Genomic DNA, 24,065 nt, shown 5'->3' on the forward strand with positions numbered 1-24,065 from the left:
ACCAAATCGGAGGCCGTGGGGCCCCGCCAACCAAATCGGAGGCCGAGGGTCCCCGCCCACCAAATTATTCTTACATTTGAATAAATAAAGTATATATGGATTCTAGACTCCCGATTCTTTAGAGTCGGGCTGCCATCTAGTATATATATATATATATATATATATATATATATATATATATATATATATATTCGTAAGGGGCACTTCCGTCTGTTTGGTCGCGGCCGGCAGGCCACAACCAATCAGCGATGGGCACAGTCCGGCCGCGAATTCGCCCCTTCCAACTCTCTGTCAGTGCCCCCTCCATACTCCCCTACAGTCAGCGCTCACGCAGGGTTAATGGCTGCGGCATTACACAATGTTATAACGTGGTGCAACGCAGTCCATTAACGCTGCTATTAACCCATTAACCATGTGTGACCAACTTTTTACTATTGATGCTGCCTATGTTATATACTACGTGGGCTGTGCTATATGCTACGTGGCCTGTGCTATATGCTACGTGGCCTTTGCTATATGCTACATGGCCTGTGCTATATGCTACGTGGGCTGTGCTATATTTCTCTGCTGTATCTGGGCATCATGAATCGTGGTATGTGTTAAAAAGGGGGGCCCACTGAGACTCTTTCGCCAGGGGCCCTCAAAAACCTGGAGCCGGCCCTGGCATCACTGATCGGTCGTCTGGGCGTGACCACGAACAATCAGCGACAGGCGCAGTCCGGCCGCAAATTGGCGCGGAATTTGAACCACGCTTCGCTATTTGGTCGCGCCCGGCCGGCCGAATCCTGTGTATAAATTGCATTATTCTGATAGCTTCATAAATAAACTACATACATATTCTAGGATACCCGATGCGTTAGAATCGGGCCACCATCTAATTATATTTATTAAAAAAAAAATTTTTCAGATTTTTAAGTGTTTTTTTTCACTTTACACTAGCTTCAATAGTCTTCATCGGAGAATAGAAGCTGCAATCAACCGATCGAATGTGCCACATAGAGCAGAGCGTCAGCCCTGCATTATGTAACAGAAATGCTCACTTGCTCTGTGCGCTGACTAATGATGAGCGAATATACTCGTAAATTCGAGATTTCCCGCGCACGCTCGGGTGTCCTCGGAGTATTTTTTAGTGCTCGGAGATTTAGTTTTCCTCACCTCAGCTGAATGATTTGCATCTGTTAGACAGCTTAATTACATGTGGGGATTCCCTAGCAACCAGGCAACCCCCACATGTACTTATGCTGGCTAACAGATATAAATCATTCAGCTGCGGTGAAGAAAACTAAATCTCCGAGCACTAAAAAAAATACTCGGAGGACACCCGAGCGAGCTCGGGAAATCTCGAGTAACGAGTATATTCGCTCATCACTAGCACTGATCTCTGGGCGGCGCTCATAGCAATCCAGCAATGACAACCTCAGGGGTCTGTGACCCGGGCGCCGACGGGCGGGATTAGTGACACACTTTTGGTGCAATCACATTACATGCCACTGTCAAATTTGACAGCGGTATTTACCAGGTTAAAGCTGCGGTTGGATCGCAATTCCACCCTCGGCTGTTAGGGGAACATGTCAGCTGATGAAATCACCTGACATGGGCTGGGAAAGATGTGGGCTCAGGGCTCAAAGGGAGAGACACGACATGTGCCGTACATGTACGGCGCATGTCGTGAAGAAGTTAAAATAAAATATTAATTATTAACAAAGCAAGTGAAGCAGTTTTAATGTACACCCCAATAGGAGCAAATCCTGAGATTATGTTAAAATCTCTTGAAATAGACTTTTATCTTCTACTAAGTATCGGCATCTAACCTTTCACACAGAGCTATTAAAGAGGTTGTCCGTCCTCGAAATCCAAATTATTTTTTTAAACTTATATGTGCTGTATTGTGATATACAACACCCCTATACATTTTTTCTGCCTTTCGTTCCTCTTTTCACTTCATTCCCTGCACCCACTTTATCTGCGCCTCTACCAAACTTAACAGTTCCCTCAGAGCCACAGCAGGCACCGCCCTACGCACACTCATTGGCTGCCAGTGTACACAGCCCCTGCGCTGACCTCTGTCATCACTCCAGTATTGAAATAACAGAGCAGTGATCCTGCCCCATCTATCTCTATTTCTGTTAATGTTGATGATTATGGCTTACAGCCAATGAAAACACAAAAGTCATTATCTCAGTAAATTTGAATTCTTCATAACACCAGCTTGGAAAAATTATTTTACAATCTGAAATGTTGGCCTACTGAAATGTATGTTCAGTAATTGCACTCAATACTTGGTTGGGGCTCCTTTTGCATCAATTACTGCTGAGGTGTTATGGAAACCCAGGTTGCTTTGAAAGCAGCCTTCAGCTCATCTGCATTGTTGGGTCTGCTGTCTCATCTTCCTCTTGACAATACCCCTCAGATTCGCTATGGGGTTAAGGTCAGGTGAGTTAGCTGGTATTGGTACTTTTGGCAGTGTGGACAGGTGCCAAGTCCTGCTGGAGAATTAAATTTCCATCTCCAAAAAGCTTGTCAGCCGAGGGAAGCATAAAGTGCTCTAAAATTTCCTGGTAGACGGCTGACATTCGTCTTGATAAAACACAGTGGACCTACACCAGCAGATGACATGGCTCCCCAAACCATCACTGATTGTGGAAACTTCACACTAGACCTCAAGCAGCTTAGATTGTGTGCCTCTCCACTCATCCTCCAGACTCTGGGACCTTAAAGGGAATCTGTCACTCCAAAAGTGGCCTATAAACTAAGGCCATCGGCATCAGGGGCTTATCTACAGCATTCTGATAAGCCCCTGATGTATCCTGAAATATGAGAAAAACACGTTATATTATACTCACAGAGGGGCGGTCCTGCTGCGGTCTGGTCCGATGGGCATCGCAGTTCGGGACCGGCACCTCCCATCTTCATAAGATCACGTCCTCTTCTTGCCGCGGCTACTGCGCAGGCGCACTTTGTCTGCCCTGTTGAGGGCAGCGTAAAGTACTGCAGTGCGCAGGCGCTGGGCCTCTCTGACCTTTCCCGCAGCTGCAGCGTGAAGACAAGAAGACGACGTGATCGTAAGAAGATAGGAGGCCCCGGACCCGGACTGCGACGCCCATCGGACCGGACCGCAGCGGGACCCCCCTGGGTGAGTATAATATAACCTGTTTTTCTTATCTTTCAGGATACATCAGGGGCTTATCTACAGCATTACAGAATGCTGTAGATAAGCCCCTGATGCCAGTGGCCTTAAGGTACCTTCACACGAAACGACATCGCTAGCGATCCGTGACGTTGCAGCGTCCTGGCTAGCGATATCGTTTCGTTTGACACGCAGCAGCGATCAGGATCCTGCTGTGATGTCGCTGGTCGCTGAATAAAGTCCAGAACTTTATTTGGTCGTCCGATCGCTGTGTATCGTTGTGTTTGAAAGCAAAAGCAACGATACCAGCGATGTTTTACACTGGTAACCAGGGTAAACATCGGGTTACCAAGCGCAGGGCCGCGCTTAGTAACCCGATGTTTACCGTGGGTACCAGCGTAAAAGTAAAAAAAACAAACAGTACATACTCACCTGCGCGTCCCCTGCCGTCTGCTTCCTGACACTTACTGAGCGCCGGCCCTAAAGTGAAAGCACAGCGGTGACGTCACCGCTGTGCTGTTAGGGCCGGAGCTCAGTCAGTGTCAGGAAGCAAACGCTGGGGGACGCGCAGGTGAGCATGTACTGTTTGTTTTTTTTACTTTTACGCTGGTAACCAGGGTAAACATCGGGTTTTTAAGCGCGGCCCTGCGCTTAGCAACCCGATGTTTACCCTGGTTACCCGGGGACCTCGGCATCGTTGGTCGCTGGAGAGCGGTCTGTGTGACAGCTCTCCAGCGATCAAACAGCGACCGGCATCGTTGTCGCTATCGCTGCAGCGTCGCTTCGTGTGAAGGTACCTTTAGTTTATAGGCCATTTCTGGGGTGACAGATTCCCTTAATTTCCAAATGAAATGCAAAATTTACTTTCATCTGAAAACAACACCTTGGACCAACGAGCAACATTCCAGTTCTTTTTCTTCTTGACCCCGTTAAGACGCTCCTGGTGTTGTCTATCGGTCATGAGTGGCTTGACACAAGGAATGTGACACTTGTAGCCCATGTCCTGTATATGTCTGTGTGTGGTGGCTCTTGAAGCAATGACTCCAGCAGCAGTCCACTCCTTGTGAATCTCCTCCAAATTTTTGAATGGCCTTTTCTTAATCTTTTCATGGCTGCGGTTCTCCCGGTTGATTCTTCATTTTTTTTCTACCACACTTTTTCCTTCCACTCAACTTTCCATTAATATGCTTGGATACAGCACTCTGTGAACAGCCAGCTTCTTTAGCAATGACCTTTTGTGGCTTACCCTCCTTGTGAAGTGTGTCACTGACTGCCTTCTGGACATCTGTCAAATCAGCAGTCTTCTCCATGATTGTGGAGCCCACTGAAACAGACTAGGGGTCCTCTTTAAACACTTAGGAAGCCTTTGCAGGTGTTTTTTTGTTAATTATTCTAATTTACTGAGATAATGACTTTTGGGTTTTCATTGGCTGTAAGCCATAATCATCAACATTAACAGAAATAAGCACTTGAAATGGATCACTCCGTAATGACTCAATATTATGTATGAGATTCACTTTTTGTATTGAAGAACTTAAATAAATTAACTTTTTGAAGATATTCTAATTTAGTGAGAAGCACTATAGTGTTGTATATCTACATGTATACATCATAATATACCTCATCTGCTGTAGAACCTCAGTTTACAGTGATGTGTGGATGGATGGATGACTGCACACAGCACATTACATTCACCTACAGAAGCCTTTTCCTTCCTGGTTTCTCCAATCAGCTGACTCAATTCCCTGCTGCCTGACACAGTATGCTACATGGGAGGAAGGAGCAGGAGTCAGGGGGAGGTTCTGGCAGAGACTGGAGTCCTGGTCTCTGGTGTGACGTTTACGACCAGTCTCTGCCAGACAGGACATCTTTAAGAGTGAGCAGCTCCTCCAGAATCAGGAGGGAGCTGCTCACATGACTAAGTGTGATATCTAGGACACTGTGCAGAATGCTGACAGGGTGTATATTACACACTGTGAGCATTCTGAATCCTAGGTACACACACAAATTATACACAAAGCCTGGAAAACCTCTTTAAGGAAATCTGAATTTCATTCACCAGGTTTCATTTTCATGGCAATTATCAGCATAAGGGCACAGTCAGATGGATGTATAAATCAGACCGAGATCGGATTGCAATGCTTGGACTGGCCGGCTGATCTCCTGCACCAAGCATGAGAACTGTAATGAAATATATGAAGCTGTCACGCTTGGGTAGGTAGAGCTGCCAGCCAGCCCGAGCATTGCAGTCTGATCTGTGTCCGATGTGTAAGGATGTCTATCTGCGCCCTCACATAAACATTAGTGAAAGCTCCAAAACCCATAGCACAAGCTTACATTTATTCCAGCTATGGGGTCTGTTCTGCAACCAATTTGGGTTAGTGCCGCCACACTGTTGTGTTGTCCTTATAAGTTTTATGTGGTGTTTAACCCCTTATCGACCTCCGCCGTACTATTACTGCGGAGGTCGGATCCCCTGCTTTGATGTGGGCTCTGGCGCTGAGCCCACCTCAAAGCCGGGACATGTCAGCTGTTTTGAACAGCTGACATGTGCCCGCAATAGCGGCGGGTGAAATCGCGATTCACCCGCCGCTATTAACTAGTTAAATGCCGCTGTCAAATGCTTACAGCGGCATATAACCGGCACCTCCGGACATCGGGCCAGAAACGAGCGCATCGTCACATGATCAGGGGTTAGAAATGCGTCTGCATAGTAACCATAGAGGTCCTTGAGACCTCTATGGTTGCTGATGCTGGATTGCTATGAGCGCCACCCTGTGGTCAGCGCTCATAGCAATGCAGGAATTCAGCTACATAGGAGCGATCTGATGATCGCTCCCATGTAGCTGAGCCGATGTGCCAGCACGAAGCATTGAAGCACGGCAAAAGTATTAAAAAAAAAAAAGTTAAAAAAATATGAAATATATATATATATATATATAAAAAAAAAGTTTAAGTCACCTCCCTTTCGCCCCATACAAAATAAAAAAAAAAAATAAAAAAAAAAAATCAAACCTACACATATTTGTTATCACCGCGTTCAGAATCGCACAATCAATAAAAAAAAAAGGATTAACCTGATCGCTGGGCGTAGTGAGAAAAAAATTCGAAAGGCCAGAATTGCGTTTTTGGTTGCCGCGACATTGCAATAAAATGTAATAATGGGCGATCAAAAGAACGTATCTGCACCAAAATGGTATTACTAAAAACCTCAGCTCGGCACGCAAAAAATAAGCCCTCACCCGACCCAGATCATGAAAAATGGAGACGCTACAGGAATTGGAAAATTGAGCAATTTTTTTTTTTTTTTAAGCAAAGTTTGGAATTTTTGTTTACCACTTAGATAAAACGTAACCTAGACATATGAGGTGTCTATGAACTCGTAATGACCTGGAGAATCAAAATGGCAGGTCAGTTTTAGCAGTAAGTGAACCTAGCAAAAAAGCCAAACAAAAAACAAGTGTGGGATTGCACTTTTTTTGGAATTTCACCGCACTTGGAATTTTTTTCCCGTTTTCTAGTACACAACATGCTAAAACCAATGCAACTTGTCCCGCAAAACCGAAGCCCTCACATGGCCATATTGATGGAAAAATAAAAAGTTATGGCTCTGGTAAGGAGGGGAGTGAAAAACGAGAAAGCAAAAAAGGAAAAGGGCGAGGTCGTAAAGGGGTTAATATCCAAGAAGTATCGATTCTCCTTGCGGAGACTGACATGCTAAGCATGCCGAGATGATGAGACTTAAAGCCACAATGCTCCTCTGGGAAATATGCAAATTGTCTCTTTAGAGAGGAAGAGGACTAGAACTCTAGTGTCACCTATTGGAAGTAGCAATCCTAAAAGTCAATGTCGACCCTTTAACGAGCCTTGTCACATGACTTAAGATAAACCAGAATCTCAATTTGCAGACACTGTTTCGGGGTACTGCCCCTCGTCAGTGCAGAGTGGAGATCTGGTTTGGCTGTGTGAGAGGGGTCTGACCGCTATCCAAGAAGTATCGTTTCTCCTTGCGGAGATTGACATGCTAAGCTGGCCGTGAAGAGGAGACTTAAAGCCGCAATGCTCCTCTGGGAAATATGCAAATTGTCTCTTCAGAGGGGAAGAGGACTAGAACTCTAGTGCCACCTATTGGTGTTTAACAAAGAAATTACCAACCTCAGGTCCCATAAATGAGGGATGGCTTTGTGGCTTTGTTTTGAGGCTATGCTATTTAAGCACAGCAAGCGAGCTCTTTGTGCAGCCGAAACCAAGCACAGACGTTTGTTATCCATTTAAGAAAGCAAATGGGAGCAGGCTCAAATTAACGGTTTAATTTATGTAATCAAAGCCTGTTGACTTGGCGATTAGAAAGCTTCTCTTCTGTTACTTCCGAAGTCTGGCTAAATGGCTCTTTAACGTTGCCAGGCCAATTAAGAGCAAACAGACAAACATTAAAATATTAATTTCTGACTCTAGTTAATGATGTGGCTCTTTGGAAAGTCACATTTGAGAGTATTTGTCTGCTGGAACATGGAAACCTGCACATGGCAATAGTCAAGGTAATGATATTGTTGAGTGGATAGTGCGGGCTATGGAGAGGTACAGAAATGACTGACAAGACTCTGGGCATTTCTGAATGGCACTATTACCTACAATTACAATTTCCTCTGCAAAGTTGTTGAAATCTCTTCCACTTGTGAGCAAATCAGTAAGTGTGAAGTTTGCGTTTTTTCTGCTCCGTTACTGATGTATGTCAAATGAAGAGGGGACACGGCCCCAAAACAGAGGGAAGATTTACTATGGTAAATAGGCATAAAGGAAAAGAAACGCCCTTTCATGGCTCGCACCACTTTTATCATATGGATTAGGCACTTTCTTTTGTTCATTCAACAAAGGGGCATGGCTTTGTTTAACAGGGGCAGTCTACTGAAAAGGGTTGTGGTAATTCTGTGTGCGAAGAAATGTGACACATTTTCAGAAACCAAATCCTCCAACTAAGGCCGGCGTCACACTCAGCGTATGTAAATACGGTCCGTTTTTTACGGCCGTAATACGCAGAAAAGTCCCCAAAATAGTGATCCGTATGTCATCCGTAGGCAGGGTGTGTCAGCGTATTTTGCGCATGGCATCCTCCGTATGTAATCCGTATGGCATCCGTACTGCGAGATTTTCTCGCAGGCTTGCAAAACCAACATCGGATGGATTTATGTGCTCAAATGTTATTTAAAACAGATATACAGTATATATATATATATATATATATATATATATATATATATATATATATATATATATATATATATATATATATATATATATATACATATACATACATACACTCACTGGCCACTTTATTAGGTACACCTGTCCAACTTCTTGTTAACACTTAATTTCTAATCAGCCAATCACATGGCGGCAACTCAGTGCATTTAGGCATGTAGACATGGTCAAGACAATCTCCTGCAGTTCAAACCGAGCATCAGTATGGGGAAGAAAGGTGATTTGAGTGCCTTTGAACGTGGCATGGTTGTTGGTGCCAGAAGGGCTGGTCTGAGTATTTCAGAAACTGCTGATCTACTGGGATTTTCACGCACAACCATCTCTAGGGTTTACAGAGAATGGTCCGAAAAAGAAAAAAAATCCAGTGAGCGGCAGTTCTGTGGGCGGAAATGCCTTGTTGATGCCAGAGGTCAGAGGAGAATGGGCAGACTGGTTCGAGCTGATAGAAAGGCAACAGTGACTCAAATCGCCACCCGTTACAACCAAGGTAGGCCTAAGAGCATCTCTGAACGCACAGTGCGTCGAACTTTGAGGCAGATGGGCTACAGCAGCAGAAGACCACACCGGGTACCACTCCTTTCAGCTAAGAACAGGAAACTGAGGCTACAATTTGTACAAGCTCATCGAAATTGGACAGTAGAAGATTGGAAAAACGTTGCTTGGTCTGATGAGTCTCGATTTCTGCTGCGACATTCGGATGGTAGGGTCAGAATTTGGCGTAAACAACATGAAAGCATGGATCCATCCTGCCTTGTATGGAGCATCTTTGGGATGTGCAGCCGACAAATCTGCGACAACTGTGTGATGCCATCATGTCAATATGGACCAAAATCTCTGAGGAATGCTTCCAGCACCTTGTTGAATCTATGCCACGAAGAATTGAGGCAGTTCTGAAGGCAAAAGGGGGTCCAACCCGTTACTAGCATGGTGTACCTAATAAAGTGGCCGGTGAGTGTATATATATATTATAAGATATGTGAATAGCCGGTAATTTAATTGCCGGCTTTTCATTTCTCCTTCCCAAACCCGACATGATATGAGACATGGTTTACATACAGTAAACCATCTCATATCCCCTTTTTTTTTGCATATTCCACACTACTAATGTTGTATGTGCAAAATTTGGCCGCTGTAGCTGCTGAAAAATAAAGGGTTAAGGCCGCTTTCACATTTGCGGTTGTGTCCGCAGCGTTTCTTCCGCAAATATCCGCATGCGTTGTGTATTCCTATCTTTAACATTATCGACGCATGCGTTTTTGTTTGTTCGCGTTCTGCCGCGTTTGACGACGCATGCGTCGTCTAGTCGTCTGCGTCTTGGCGCGGAAATGCAACATGTAGTAATTTTTAGAGGCGTCATTTTGCCACCTTGAAACGTAAGCGGCTGATTGCACAAGGTTTGCGCCAAAAAAACGCATTGTAGTCTATGTAAACGCATGCGTTTTTCAGCACATGCGTTTGCTTGCGTTTGCCGACGCATGCGTCTCAATTGAGAAAAACATGTCTAGACACTGATAAGCCACCCCCCACATTCAAGGTGATAAAGGGAGGGAGTGGACATTTGCAGTTCACTACTCATCAGACTATCTTGCAGACTAGACGCCTCACAACCTCTTGGAGCAGCAAACAAGCTAACAAGCCTCAGAACTATGTGAGTATATCCTATCCAATGCATTTCTTTTCTATAATCTGTGTCTATATGCCCTAATTTCTGCCATTTCTTTCTTTCTGCACACATCAGAATGTCTTCTTCTTCTGATGAGGAAACACCTGGGCCTGCACAAGGGGAACATGTCAGCGAAGTGAGTATTCACCTCCTCAGATTGGTAAGTATTCACTGTCACATCTACACATATGACAATGTATATTTTCCTTTTTTCAGACCACTTCTTCTACAGCGGAAGAGACTGGGCAGGAGACTGGGCAGCAGCAGTGTAGTCACGGTCGGGTGGCACGGCGGCAGCGTGTAAGTATAGCTGGCTGAATGTGTATTGTATCCTCACTTTACAAATCTTGAATCTTCATTTCTTTCTACTTCTCTCTTTCTTTCCCTTTTTCTTCAGCACCAGTGTTTTTTTTATTTCAATATTCATGCCATTCCTCTGATTCTGTTTTCTGTCTTCCGTATGTGAATGCCTCCAATATTAATGTCCTTTTTGTTTTTAGGTTCCAGAAGGGGATGAGGACCTCACTGAGAATGAACACCTCATCTCCCTTGTCCATGAGCGAGTCTCCCATTGTGGGACACCCGGGATCCACTGCACGCCAACAACGTGACGATCCGGCGGCTTTGGAATGAGGTGGCCACAGCGTTGTGGGATGGCTGGGCCAATGCCCCGGCTCGGGTCCGTTCTGCATTTGGTAAGTATCACAATGCAGTGTGATGTAGTCAATACCTTGTCCATGCTCACACAACTGTGTATGATGAGAGAAAGTCATTACTTTTTCACAGCACACCCAGTTGTGTGACCACGGTCAAAAGACCATTGTCCTAACTATTATGTTTTGTTTTGTCAACAGTGTCAAAAGTCAAAACACGTTGGCGATCGATGAAGGACCGCTTCAACAAGGACCTGCGCCAAGAGAGCCGGCTTCCAAGTGGTTCTGGAGCAAGGATACGAAAATACAAGTACCACCGCATCCTTGCATTTTTGAGACCGGTCCTTGCACGAAGAACGTAAGTATATTGGTTAAAAAAGAAAAAAAAAAGTTTTGTATAATGCTAGCTTTTTTGGGTCACTATTTTGAATCAGTATTTGGAATGCGAAACCATGAGTGATTGATAAATGCAGAAGTGGGGTACGTGTTCTTTGAATACTTTTCCCCACATAGTTCCTCTCCAGGTTTTGGCTTTTACCAATACTGATTTGAAATACAGAGCAAATACTGACAGTGTGACAGCAGCCTACACAACAGATCTATACTCATCAAGTCAGGTGTCAGAAATAACGAATTCAGGATGCCAATGGCTCCTGAATTCATTTTTCCTATGCAAATTGCCTCTTCTGAGAAAAAGAGGACTTTACTCTATAGCGCCACCTATTGGAAGTAGCGATCCTACAAGTCACAATCAACCCTTTAACGAGTCGTGCAATATGACTTAGGATAAAAGCCAAATCAGTATCTCAATTCGCAGACAGAGGAGCATTGCACGGCGAATAAGCCTCCTTACCTTGACAAGCCAGAGATGGTATGTCACTCTCCATAAGGAGAAACGTTACCCCTTAGACTTCATTTTTCCTGGCACTTTTCCTGGCGAGTATAGATGTGGCTTGTATAGAGATATGGCTTGTATCGCCTACATCGTTTCTTCATATTTTACATCAGTATTTTTAATCCAAAACAAGGAGTGGTTGATGCATGCAGAAGTTGAGCATGTGGTTTTATGAAACTTTTCTTCCTACTGTTGCACTCCTGGCTTGCAAATTCTGATGTAAAATTCACTCCAAATAGTGCTAGTGTGACCTTTCCCTATCTGAATGTTTATATAACTCTTGAGTTATCTTTTTGTAAATGTTTGGTATTAATTTTCTTTTTTTTTTTTCACAGCACTTGGAGCTCCACTGTTGGCCCAGGTTCTGGAGCGGTCCTTCATCAGTCAGCCACGGACCCATCCCAGCCATCCTCCAGCGCTGCAGCAAGTGGGCCTGCCACACAACCTGGAGACCAGGAAGCTGGTCCATCAGGTGTTCCCCTTCCCCAGTCCTCTGCCTCTAGCCAATTTTTTATGGGCTCCTCCCAGCAGCGGCAGAGGGCCGCGGACAGGTCACTCATGCCCGAGTTTTTGCACTTGAGCTCGGTCTTCCACGAGGGACTCAAGGCGATGGGTGACCGACTGGATACTGCCATTAGTCATATGAGCACACGTATCCAGGAGGTTACCACAGCCCTTGCCCAAGTGAAAGCCGACCTCCAGAGGCCAGCACATCATTTTTTTAATCAGATAGAACAGGGCATGTCGGAACACCTTAGTCCCGATCTCCAGATTACTGTTATGCAGGCCTGCAATGCTGCTTACGTGCAGGCTATGCAGCAGAGTCGGTATTTTCAGCAGACAGTGGGGGCATTTCCATCAGTGCCCACACTGTCACGCTTTACGTCAATGCCGACATCTGCTGCATACCACTGCACGGCCACCTCCATTCCAAACACTGCCGGACCGTATTATATCACCACCACCATGCCCAGTGCAGTGGGTCAGCCCACCGCCACCACCATGACAACTGCTGCTCCTGCTTGGGCCTCCTCCACTGCCACCACCATGCTGCCGCCGCAGGACCCTGGCCTGGCGTTCCCCGCCACCACCACAAGACTGCCGTTGCCGGACCCTACCCTGGCGTTCCCCGCCACCACCACAAGAGTGCCGTTGCCGGACCCTGCCCTGGCGTTCCCCGCCACCACCACTAGACTACCGTTGCCGGATCCTGCCCTGGCGTTCCCCGCCACCACCACAAGACTGCCGTTGCCGGACCCTGCCCTGGCGTTCCCCGCCACCACCACAGGACTGCCGTTGCCGGACCCTGCCCTGGCGTTCCCCGCCACCACCACAAGACTACCGTTGCCGGACCCTGCCCTGGCGTTCCCCCCCACCACAACAACTAACCCGCGCCAACCAAAGAAAGGGAAAGGCAAAACAAAGCAAAAAAAAAAACATAGCTATCCCTCCCCCCTCACCTCCCAATGTGTCTGTAAATGTCTGGTTTGTCTCACCCTTCCAGTGTGTCTCAGCCCTCTCATGTGTCTAGCCCAATCCCTGAATTTCCTGACCCCAGCAGTTTTATAGCGCCTTCTCCTGCCACCCCTATGTCGGCTACAATAAGCCAGACCTCACAACTCGATACCCCACAATATCGGCACTCAACCCCAAGCAGGCGCAGTTAATTTTTTTTTTTTGTTTGTGTTTAATAAACCTGTGTTTTGCCCCAATAAGGTTTGGTTAATTGTGTATTTCGCCGCCGTCACCACACACCGTGCGCCAATAACAAAAAATGCGTCGAACACTTTTTTGGGGGACACCTCCAACCTCCAGTACGTACTTAGCTAAACACTGAAGCTTGGTGTGTGTTTGGTTGAGAGATATGAGGTTGACCCCAAAAATAACACTTGTATTTTCTCCAAAAACACTTCTTTCTGTTTACTCCGTGACTTTTGGTCGCACACAGAAGACAAAATGGTGGTAATACACAGCACAACTATACTCAACAGGTCGTGTCTTATCAGAAACATTATTTATGACCCCTGACCTGCTGATTTGAGAAATGCATTGTATTACCTCCATTTTATCTTCTTGGTACATACATATATTTCACAGAAAGTGAAGGAACAATGTACGTCATACATGGCATATCTATAGTCACCCGGACAAGTGTCAGGAAAAATGAATTCAAGAGCAATTAGCATCATGAATTCATTAGTTCTGACACTTGACTTGATGACTATAGATCTGTGGTGTAGGCTGCCGTCACACTCTCAGTATTTGCTCAGTATTTTACAGCACTATTTGTAAGCCTAAACCTGGAGTGGAACTCAGAGGAAAATTTCAATAAACACATATGCACCACTAAGCATTTAACTACCACTCCTGGTTTTGGCTTACAAATACTGATGTTAAGTACTGGACAAATACTGCGACACCCAACAGCCATCGTCTATACAGTCTGCGGCAAATAGCTACTGGTGAACCAAGACAGGACGCAATGACGTCAACAACCTAAGCCCAAAAACCGTAAGTGGTTTGTTAAGGAAATAGATAGGAGACATGGTGAAGAAAGTAAAACACAATTATTTTATTAGAAAAAACATTAACATTTCAAACATAACTTTACAGACCCGAAGCCACCAGTACATTTTACACCATATTGTCCTGCCATGGCACACGCCCTATGTCAGAATCAAAAAAGGCAGCAAATTGGTCCCGCATGTGGCCTACTTCAACTGTTGACCGCAGCGGGTGATGACGGTAATCAGGCAAAGGGTTTGCAACAGGTTCATCAAGTTCTATGGTGGGTCGCTCCTTAGCCAGAATGAAATTGTGGAGAACCACACAGGCTTTAACCACCTCATCCACTGTCTCCATTTTTAGATTTATGGCAGTTGCTAGAATGCGCCATTTGGACACCATAATCCCAAAGGCACACTCTACTGTCCTGCGGGCCCTGGTTAGTCTGTAGTTATAGATCCGTTTTGTGCGGTTCAAGTCCCGACTTGAATAGGGCTTCAGGATATTTTCACTCATCTGAAAGGCCTCATCCCCAACCATTACAAATGGCAGCGGAGGGCCTTGAGTGTAGGGGAGTGGTCGTGGCTGTGGGAAATTAAATTTTTTGCCATAAACACGTCGGCCCATATCAGAGTTTTTAAAAGTCTGTGAATCGTTGCCACGGCCAAAAGCACCAATGTCCACAGCAATGAAGCGACAGTCCGCATCGGCTATTGCCATGAGAACTACTGAAAAATATTTCTTGTAGTTGAAGAACTGTGATCTCGTTCTGGCTGGTTTGATAATCCGGATGTGCTTCCCATCCACCGCACCCAAACAGTTGGGAAAATCACAAACAGTCCAAAATTTGTCAGCAATTTCTTTCCACATGTCCTCCGTGGGTATGGGTATAAATTCCTCACGGAGAATGGTCCATAAAGCCCGGCAGGTGTCAAAAACAATTCCGGACAGCGTGGAAATTCCAAGGCGGTACTGGAAATGAAGGGATGACAAGCTCTCTCCAGTTGCTAGAAATCTGTAGAAAGAATAAATAATTTACAAAAATGCCAAAAATACATGTCAGACCTGCAAAAATAATGGCTAGCTTTTGTTTAAAATTCTTACATACCTTAAGGTAACCAGGAGACGTTCCTCTGGTGGAATGGCTCTACGGAGCTGTGTGTCCTGTCTCCGGATGGATCCTTGGACACGATCAAGCAAATCCCGGAAAGAGTCTTGTGACATCCTTGTATATTCCGGGAATTTTTCTGGGTTCTCATTGAGCTCACCATACAGGGTGTGATATGCACCACGGCTCTCCCGAAGTTCTACTATGGGGTGTTGCCAAAACCGCCTACGTCGTGTCCTTCTCTGTCTTTCCCGGTTTCGGTATTGCTCCCAAGCAAACGCACACGCCAGAAAAATCTTGATGCTCAGATCCAGTTTGAAGTGAAAGCTATCCATGTGAAGATCCATCTTGTCACAGGATACAGGAGCAAAATCTGAAGATTTCAGCTGTCCTAGGGTCTATATATAGATATCCCATAATACACGCCCTCTGTAGTCCCATTGGCTGTTTCTTGTGATCTAGATTTTTCTCCTGTAAATTTTTTCAACATGCGCACAAAAAACGCAAACGCATGAAAAACGCAAGCAAAAGCATGTAAACGCAGCGTTTTAATGACACATGCGGTAACCGTAAGCGGTTTTAAAACGCTGCGTTTACACGCGTTTTCTTGCGTTTTTCGTGTCCTTGTGTTTGTGGATTAAATGCTGCAGATTAAAACGCAAATGTGAAAGTAGCCTAAATCGCGGAAAAAATTGGCGTGGGCTCCCGCGCAATTTTCTCCGCCAGAGTGGTAAAGCCAGTGACTGAGGGCAGATATTAATAGCCTAGAGAGGGTCCATGGTTATTGGCCCCCCCAGCTACAAACATCTGCCCCCAGCCACCCCAGAAAAGGCACATCTGGAAGATGCGTCTATTCTGGCACTTGGCCACAAGTGGATTACCAGTATAATAAAATATTACAACAACCTGTGTCTTTATTTCATTAAAGGACTTTGTAATAATGTGTGTGTGTTTTCTTAACCATTTCGTACTATTGGATTAATAATGGATAGGTGTCATAATTGACGCCTCTCCATTATTAACCTGGCTTAATGTCACCTTACAATAGCAAGGTGACATTAACCCTTCATTACCCCATATCCCACCGCTACACGGGAGTGGGAAGAGAGTGGCCAAGTGCCAGAATAGGCACATCATACATCTTTCTATAGAACACCGCTGCGTATTTCTCGCAAGTCACACTGCTGGTCCGTGTGTAATCCGTATTTTTCTCGCCCCCATAGACTTTCATTGATGATTTTTTTGCGCAATACGCTGACAAACGCAGCATGCTGAGATTTTCTACGGCCGTAGAAGACCGTATAATACGGATCAGTAAAATACGGCTGATAGGAGCTGGGCCATAGAGAATCATTGGGCCGTGTGTTATGCGTATTTTACGGATGTATTTTCTGCGCTCATACGTCCGTAATACTCGCCAGTGTGACGCCGGCCTAAGAAGTGGTGTAATCGTAGTATAGACACACAGACTCAATCTATCAACCAGTATAAGCCAATGTGATAAAGCTGGTGCATTTTAGTGCTCTGAAAATTAGACCGTTTTAATAAATCTGCCCAATATTAAAAGAAGGTAGCTAGAAGGAATATAGAGTGCAAATAGGGTCTTATCCGAGATAAAGGGAATATTCATGAGAAATAGTATAAATTCACTCACCTATTATGGTTGTGTAAGACACAACCACTGCACTTAGCATTGGCGGCTGCTGCAAGCCCCGATGTGATGATCCTTTGCTAGGTGAAGAGAATGGGGCATCAGACTGCGCTGCTTGCCTGTCAGGATAATGTCCCAGAGAGGTCCAAGTAGATGTAATAGAGAATAGACTTTATTTATACGCGTTTCGTGGTGATCACACCACTTCCTCAGGACAGTCTATACACATACACATATAGAGTCTTGTATTTATAGCAAAAGAAGGCACATGGAGACGCCGTCTTTCAAAAAAAACACCACACCCAGTGGGCGGGGAATCCGACTTAAACAGATATTCAAACGCATATGTACATCATGAAACACACGAAACAATCATAAAATATTATTGAGTATAGCCCTTATAGACTGTCCTGAGGAAGTGGTGTGATCACCACAAAACGCGTAGAAATAAAGTCTATTCTCTATTACATCTACTTGGACTTCTCTGGTGCATTAGGCTTCTTTCACACTAGCGTCGTACTCGGCCCGTTGCAGAGCGTCGGGCCGACGTACCGATGCTAGCGTTGTTTGCGCCGCACAACGGGTGCAGCGGATGCTGATTTTCCACGCATTCGCTGCCCCATTGTGAGGTGCGGGGAGGTGGGGGCGGAGTTCCGGCCGCGCATGCGCGGTCGGAAATGGCGGTCCGTCAGCAGCAAAAAACATTACATGTAACGTTTTTTGCAGCCGACGGTCCGCCACAACACGGCGCAACCCTCGGCTTATACTCAAGTCACCCCCACCAGTCTGTTTCCCCTCTCTCCTGATCCGTGTCTCTTCCCCGGGGGTGTTTCTTACCCACTCCTTCACAGCAGCAGCGGAACAGCGCGATCCTGTCATGTATGGAGTCCTGGAGGCAGCGGCGTGCTGGTAATGTATGGAGCAAGTGTTAGCAGTACGGCAGGTGGAGGCTATGGGAATATTCATAAGCCATAATGAGCGCGACCGGAAGTGAAGTGTGCGCAGCGAAAATACAGGCCGCCTGCAACCTCCACCTGCTGTACGGCTACCGCTTGCCTCCTCGACTGCTACAGCTGCTCCATACGTTACCGGCATGCTGCTACCTCCGGGACTCCATACATGACAAGATGGCGCTGCTCTGCCGCCGCCGCAGCTGCTGTGAAGAAGTGGGTAAGAAACAGCCCCGTGGGAGACTCGCAGATCGACGGGGAGAGGGGAGACTCATGGACTCAGTAGCTGCTGCATCTCCCCCCTCGGCGTATACTCGAGTCAATACGTTTTCCCAGTTTTTGAGGTAAAATTAGGTACCTCGGCTTATACTCGAGTACATACGGTATATAATATTCATTATGAAAAATAGGGGGCAGCTGACTGAGGGATCAGTGATCTGTCAGAAGCCCATACAGATGCATACCACATGAAGACCCTGTCCCGGAGCACAGGGTCATCAGGCAAGGTATTACTGGAATCAGTATAACGGCGCCAACCTGACACTGTCTGTAGGTTACTGTGCACCATCCTGTTGACAGGTTCCCTTTAGAAAGAAATCAAATGATACGTGGCAAACCTCGACAGGTCCAATTCCAATGCTTACCTGGCTCCAACTAATCTTTGCTTTCAGGTCCCATCATTGCACAACGGAAATGCCTGCCGGACTAACTGAGCAGGCATTTCTGGCTACTTCCAGGAAGCCAAGGCCGAGTCTAGAAAGAAAGAAGAACTCCAGAGGAACTGGATGAACGCTGGAATGGGGCCTGCCGGGGATCGTTGGGGTCAGTATCATCTGGTATTTTTAATTGGTCTGAGCTATTTTATACATAATTATGACCAGTTAGACAAAGCCTTTAATTATTATGAAAATAGAGCCGACTGTATTTGGCTAGCCTGGCAGACTATTAAAGGGAATAGGCAGTTAATAAGCAGTTTTAAGTGAGTCTGTCAACAAACAAAATGACTGTTCAAGCCAAGCACATGCGCCAGGTACACGCACGAAGTGACCAAACCGATCAGAGCACCTTTACTGACACTCTCACATTACGATAGCGGTCCTGATCTACATGATCAATGTAGAAAAGGGAATGTCAGAGCAGAGCCTGATTAGTGATGAGTGAACGTGCTGGGGATAAAGTGTTATCTGAGCATGCTTGGGTGCAGAGTGTCTTCGGCGTGCTCGAATAATATGTTTGAGTCTCCGCAGCTGCATGTCTCACGGCTGTTACACAGCTGCAACACATGCTGAGATTACCTGTTTGTTATGCAATCCCAGCATGTGTTGTGGCTGCCAAACAGCCATGAGACAGGCAGCCACGGGGACTCAAACATATTTTTCGAGCACGCCGAAGACACTCAGCATGCTCAGAAACCACCTTATCTGAACATGCTCGCTCACCACTAACATTGCGGTTTGAGCTGAGGCCTATAACACTATGTGCCACCCTATTAGTAGTTGTGTATGCAGTGAACACCTACATAGTGAGACCCCCTCCTACAGGCTGCACCCACTGAGCCCCTCTGTAATAGCCAGGAGACATTGGAGGGGACTTTATTCGATGGTAGTTGGTGAGAGCAAGGACCATCTGACAGCCCCTCCTCAAGGTGCCACGTGGACTGCCCTGACACTCGACCAGACCGGTGAGACCAATACTGTTATTTTTCTGCAGGACACTGTAATGGAGGTTTCCTTTTGGCCTCATTGCAGCGCTGTGTATAGGACACATCTGTTGCCTTCTTGGATTTCGTCATAAATTACATGATACACGTTAAAGGGAACCTGTCACCCCAAAAATCATATATGAGCTAAGGCCACCGGGATCAGAGGCTTATCTACAGCATTCTGTAATGCTGTAGATAAGCCCCCGATGTATCCTAAAAGTTGAGAAAAACAGGTTAAATTATACTCACCCAGAGGCGTTCCCGCTGTGGTCCGGTCCGATTCGGGGCCCCCCATCTTCATACGATGACGTCCTCTTCTTGTCTTCACGCTGCGGCTCCTGCGCAGGCGTACTTTGTCTGCGCTGTTGAGAGCAGAGGAAAGTACTGCAGTGCGCAGGCGACGGGAAAGGTCAGAGAGGCCGGGCACCTGCGCACTGCAGTACTTGGCTCTGCCCTCAACAGGACAGACAAAGTACGCCTGCACCGTAGCCACAGCGTGAAGACAAGAAGAGGACGTCATCGTAAGAAGATGGGAGGCCCCGGACCGTGACCACCCCAGGGTGAGTATGATCTAACCTCTTTTTCTTATCTTTCAGGACATTCCAGAATGCTGTAGACAAGCCCCTGATGCCGGTGGGCTTAGCTCATATACGATTTTAGGGTGACAGGTTCCCTTTAAGGCTATGTGCACACTTTGCGGCGTCCTCTGCGGGTTCTCCCGCAGCGGATTTGATAAATCTGCAGGGCAAAACCGCTGCGGTTATCCCTGCAGATTTATCGCGGTTAGTTTTGCAGTTTCCGCTGCGGGATTACTCCTATACTATTGATGCTGCATAGGCAGCAATATGCAGCATCAATAGTAATGTTAAAAATAATAAAAAAATGGTTATATACTCACCCTCTGACGTTGCGATCTCCTCGGCGCTGCACGCGGCGGTCCGGTTCCAAAGATGCTGTGCGAGAAGGACCTTCGTGACGTAACGGTCATGTGACCGTGGCGTCATCATGGTCATGTGACCGCGACGTCACTGCAGGTCCTGCTCGCACAGCAACCCTGAGACCGGACGGCCGCGTGCAGCGCTGAGAGGTGAGTATAGCATTATTTTTTATTTTTATTCTTTTTCTTTTTTTTACACAAATATGGTTCCCAGGGCCTGGAGGAGAGTCTCCTTTCCTCCACCCCGGGTACCATCTGCACATTATCCGCTTACTTCCCGCATCGTGGGCACAGCCCCATGCGGGAATTTAGTGGATCAATGCATTCCTATGGGTGCAGAATCGCAGCGATTCCGCACAAAGAAGTGACATGCTGCGGGTTGTAAACCGCTTCGTTTCTGCGCGGTTTTTCCCGCAGCATGTGCACAGCGGATTGCGGTTTCCATAGGGTTTACATGTAAATATAAACGCTATGGAAACTGCTGCGGACCTGCAGCATCAAAATCGCGGCGGTTCCGCGGTAAAAACCGCAAAGTGTGAACATGGCCTAATACTGCGCAGTGCGGCTCTCAGGTGCATCCTTCATCGCTCCTCACACATTACTAAATGCAGATAACCAGTGTAAGCAATAGTTGTACTGAGACGGCCAATCAGCTGGCTTCTTTCATGATCTAACCCACTCTGGTAAAATAACAGCCGTCATCTGATTGGTGACGTCAAGCTCCCCGGTTACCAGGTCGCTGATGAGCTGCTCCAACAGGCTGGGCGCAGTGTGCGGTGACGGCGGTCCGGCGGCGGCGGCGGCACCCGCGGGCTTCTCCTGCAGTAGGCTCTCGGCCAGGGCCAGGTATCGGTTCTCCGCTCCGTCCGTCTCTGGGGGCGGTGACCCGGGCAGGCATCTCCAGGCCACATCTTCCTCTCTGGCCGGGTCGGGCTCCGGGCTGGGTGCAGAACGTCGGCGTTTTGGAGGCACCGGGGCTGCGATTTCTCCGCGGAGCTCTGCCCTCCAGCGATCGCGGAACTCTTCCAGGGAGGCGTCCAGCGCCATAGTGACCATAAGCCTCACTCCATTATGGTGGGGAAAGTGAGCGCTGGGGGGCAAGGAAGCTGCGTTACCAGGGTAACAGCGAGCCCCCTGCACCAGAGAGAACCTGTGCAGCTTGGATAATCATCCGGCCAGGAACTGTGCCATAAACATTGGTTCCTACACTGACGAGATGGCGCTTGTACTGTCTGGCCTCTCCGGTAATGCTCTCAGCTGGACATTAACCCTTTATCAGTGCAGAAGGCTTAAGCTTCTTTCACACTAGCGTTTTCTGCAATATGTCGCAATGCGTTTTTTTTTGCATTGACTTACATTAGCGACGCATTTGCGACGCATTGCCACACGTCGCAACCGTCGTGCGACGGTTGCGCCGTGTTGTGGCGGACCGTCGGGACCAAAAAACGTTACATGTAACGTTTTTTGCTCCCGACGGTCCGCTTTTTCCGACCGCGCATGCGCGGCCGGAACTCCGCCCCCACCTCCACGCACTTCCCCGCACCTCACAATGGGGCAGTGGATGCGCTGGAAAAATGCATCCGCTGCCCCCGTTGTGCGGCGGAGACAGCGCTAGCGTCGGGGACCTCGGCCCGACGCACAGCGAAGGGCTGAGCCCGACGCTAGTGTGAAAGAAGCCTTAGGCTACTTTCACACTAGCGTTTTTCTGCAGATGTCGAAATGCGTCGTTTTGTGGAAAAAACGGATGCGTCAAAAATAGTGAAAAACGGATGCAACGTATACAGCATTTCGACGGATCCGTCGCAAATCCGCTAAACGGTTCCGTCGAAATACTGTATGCGTTGCATCCGTTTTTATGACGGATCCGTTTTTAAAATGGGAGGCTCCCAAATTTGATTGGCTACTGGAAAACTATATACTGACTGTTTTTACAGCCCATCTTTGAGGGTTTTAGTTAGTGGCAGAGATGTAAGGTGTACTTGGTAGGATTGCGAGTGTGGTAACTGACGTGATATTTGAGACGAATCGCCTGGATATCATAGTGCGGGAGAAGGAGGCGGCAGCGGAAAGGCGTAGGATGCTTCTGCAGCAACGGAGACGGAGACGACTCTGGATACATCCGATAAATGAACTACGGATGACCCGGGGTGTCCAGTCCACTCTGTACCTGGAGTTGCGGCACAATCCACACAAATTCTTCAATTACGTACGGATGAGGATGGAAAATTTTGACTATTTGCTGGAAAAACTAGAGGATGTCATCCGAAGGCAGGACACAAGGATGAGGCTTGCCATCACACCGGCGGAGCGGCTGATGGTGACCCTGCGGTAAGCCTCATTTTTTATGTCATTGCTCATATTGAATGTCCTATAACAGACTGCAGAAAACACTGCGCTGAAACATTGCGTCGCATTTTCTGCAGAATGTTATTTTTTTTTTTGTTTGTGGACATTCCACTGCTTTTTTTTTTTTATGTCATTGCTTATATTTAATGTTATATTACATGCTGCAGACAATACTGCGCTGACACATTGCGTACCATTTTCTGCAGCATGTAATTTTTTTTATTGTTTGAGGCCATTCCACTATTTTACACCTGTTTCATGCAGGTTTTATTGTGCGTCCCGTCAGAAAATTTTTTTTCACAGTGCCATTTATTGAAACCTTACCATGAAACCAAAAATTTAAAATTTTGTTGGTCTGTGCAATTTTTTCTAACATTTTTTTTTTTTTCTACAGCTTCCTAGCTACGGGTGAATCTCTGACTTCGCTCCATTATCAATTCCGGCTTGGCATTTCCACAATTTCCGGGATAGTGAAATACACCTGTCAGGCTATCTGGAATACTTTACAGCAGGAGTATATCCCCCAACCATCAATGGACATCTGGTTGAGAAGTGCAGAACAGTTTGAGAAAATTTGCCATTTCCCAAATTGTGTTGGTGCCGTCGACGTGAAACACATCAGGATTGCTAAACCGGCAGGAACAGGCTCTGAGTACTACAACTACAAAAAATACTTCCCCATTGTACTCATAGATATAAATACCACTGATGCATATTAAACTAAACCCTAGAACAGGGATATGCCCTAAAAATGGACATATGTAAGGGTATGTTTCCACGGTCAGGAAACGCTGCTTGTTTGACGCTGCGCAGAGCTGCAGCGTCAAACAAGCAGCGTCCAGATGTTCCAGCATAGTGGAGGGGATTTTATGAAATCCCGTCTACACTATGCGTGGAAACCCGCACGCGGCGGCCCTGCGACTACGGACATGCTGCGCGTCTTTTCAGATCGCAGCATGTCCGTACACCTTGCGGGGACGCAGCGTCCCCGCAAGGCATAACGCAGGGCGCTATGGGAGAGAGCGATCATCCCGGATGTGAAGAGTTAACACATCCGGCATGATCGCGTCCCAGAAAGGGGGCGGGGCCTAGCGGCTTCGCCGCTGCGGCGATACCGCCGGCCATCCTGACCGTGGAAACATACCCTTACAGGGAAAACTCCACTAATCAATATTTCCTACAGCTGAACGGAGTATAGACAACCCAAAACCAATTAGTAAAAAATAGTAGCAAATTTTATTATGCATATAGCAACACACATAGAAATAT

General features: G+C 46.7%; 1 protein-coding gene across 1 annotated transcript in view; it reads right to left on the reverse strand.

Annotated features, from left to right (window-relative positions):
* Positions 1-21,778, reverse strand: part of FBXW8 (F-box and WD repeat domain containing 8) — a 191,173-nt gene extending 169,395 nt beyond the window's left edge. Inside the window, exon 1 of the mRNA XM_077292346.1 lies at positions 21,183-21,778. Within this exon, the coding sequence (XP_077148461.1) occupies positions 21,183-21,506 (324 nt within the window). The 5' untranslated portion in view covers positions 21,507-21,778. The remainder of the gene's footprint in view (positions 1-21,182) is intronic.
* Positions 21,779-24,065: the final 2,287 nt, after the last annotated feature.

Source organism: Ranitomeya variabilis, chromosome 1, assembly GCF_051348905.1.
Source record: "Ranitomeya variabilis isolate aRanVar5 chromosome 1, aRanVar5.hap1, whole genome shotgun sequence".
Lineage (NCBI taxonomy): Eukaryota > Metazoa > Chordata > Amphibia > Anura > Dendrobatidae > Ranitomeya > Ranitomeya variabilis.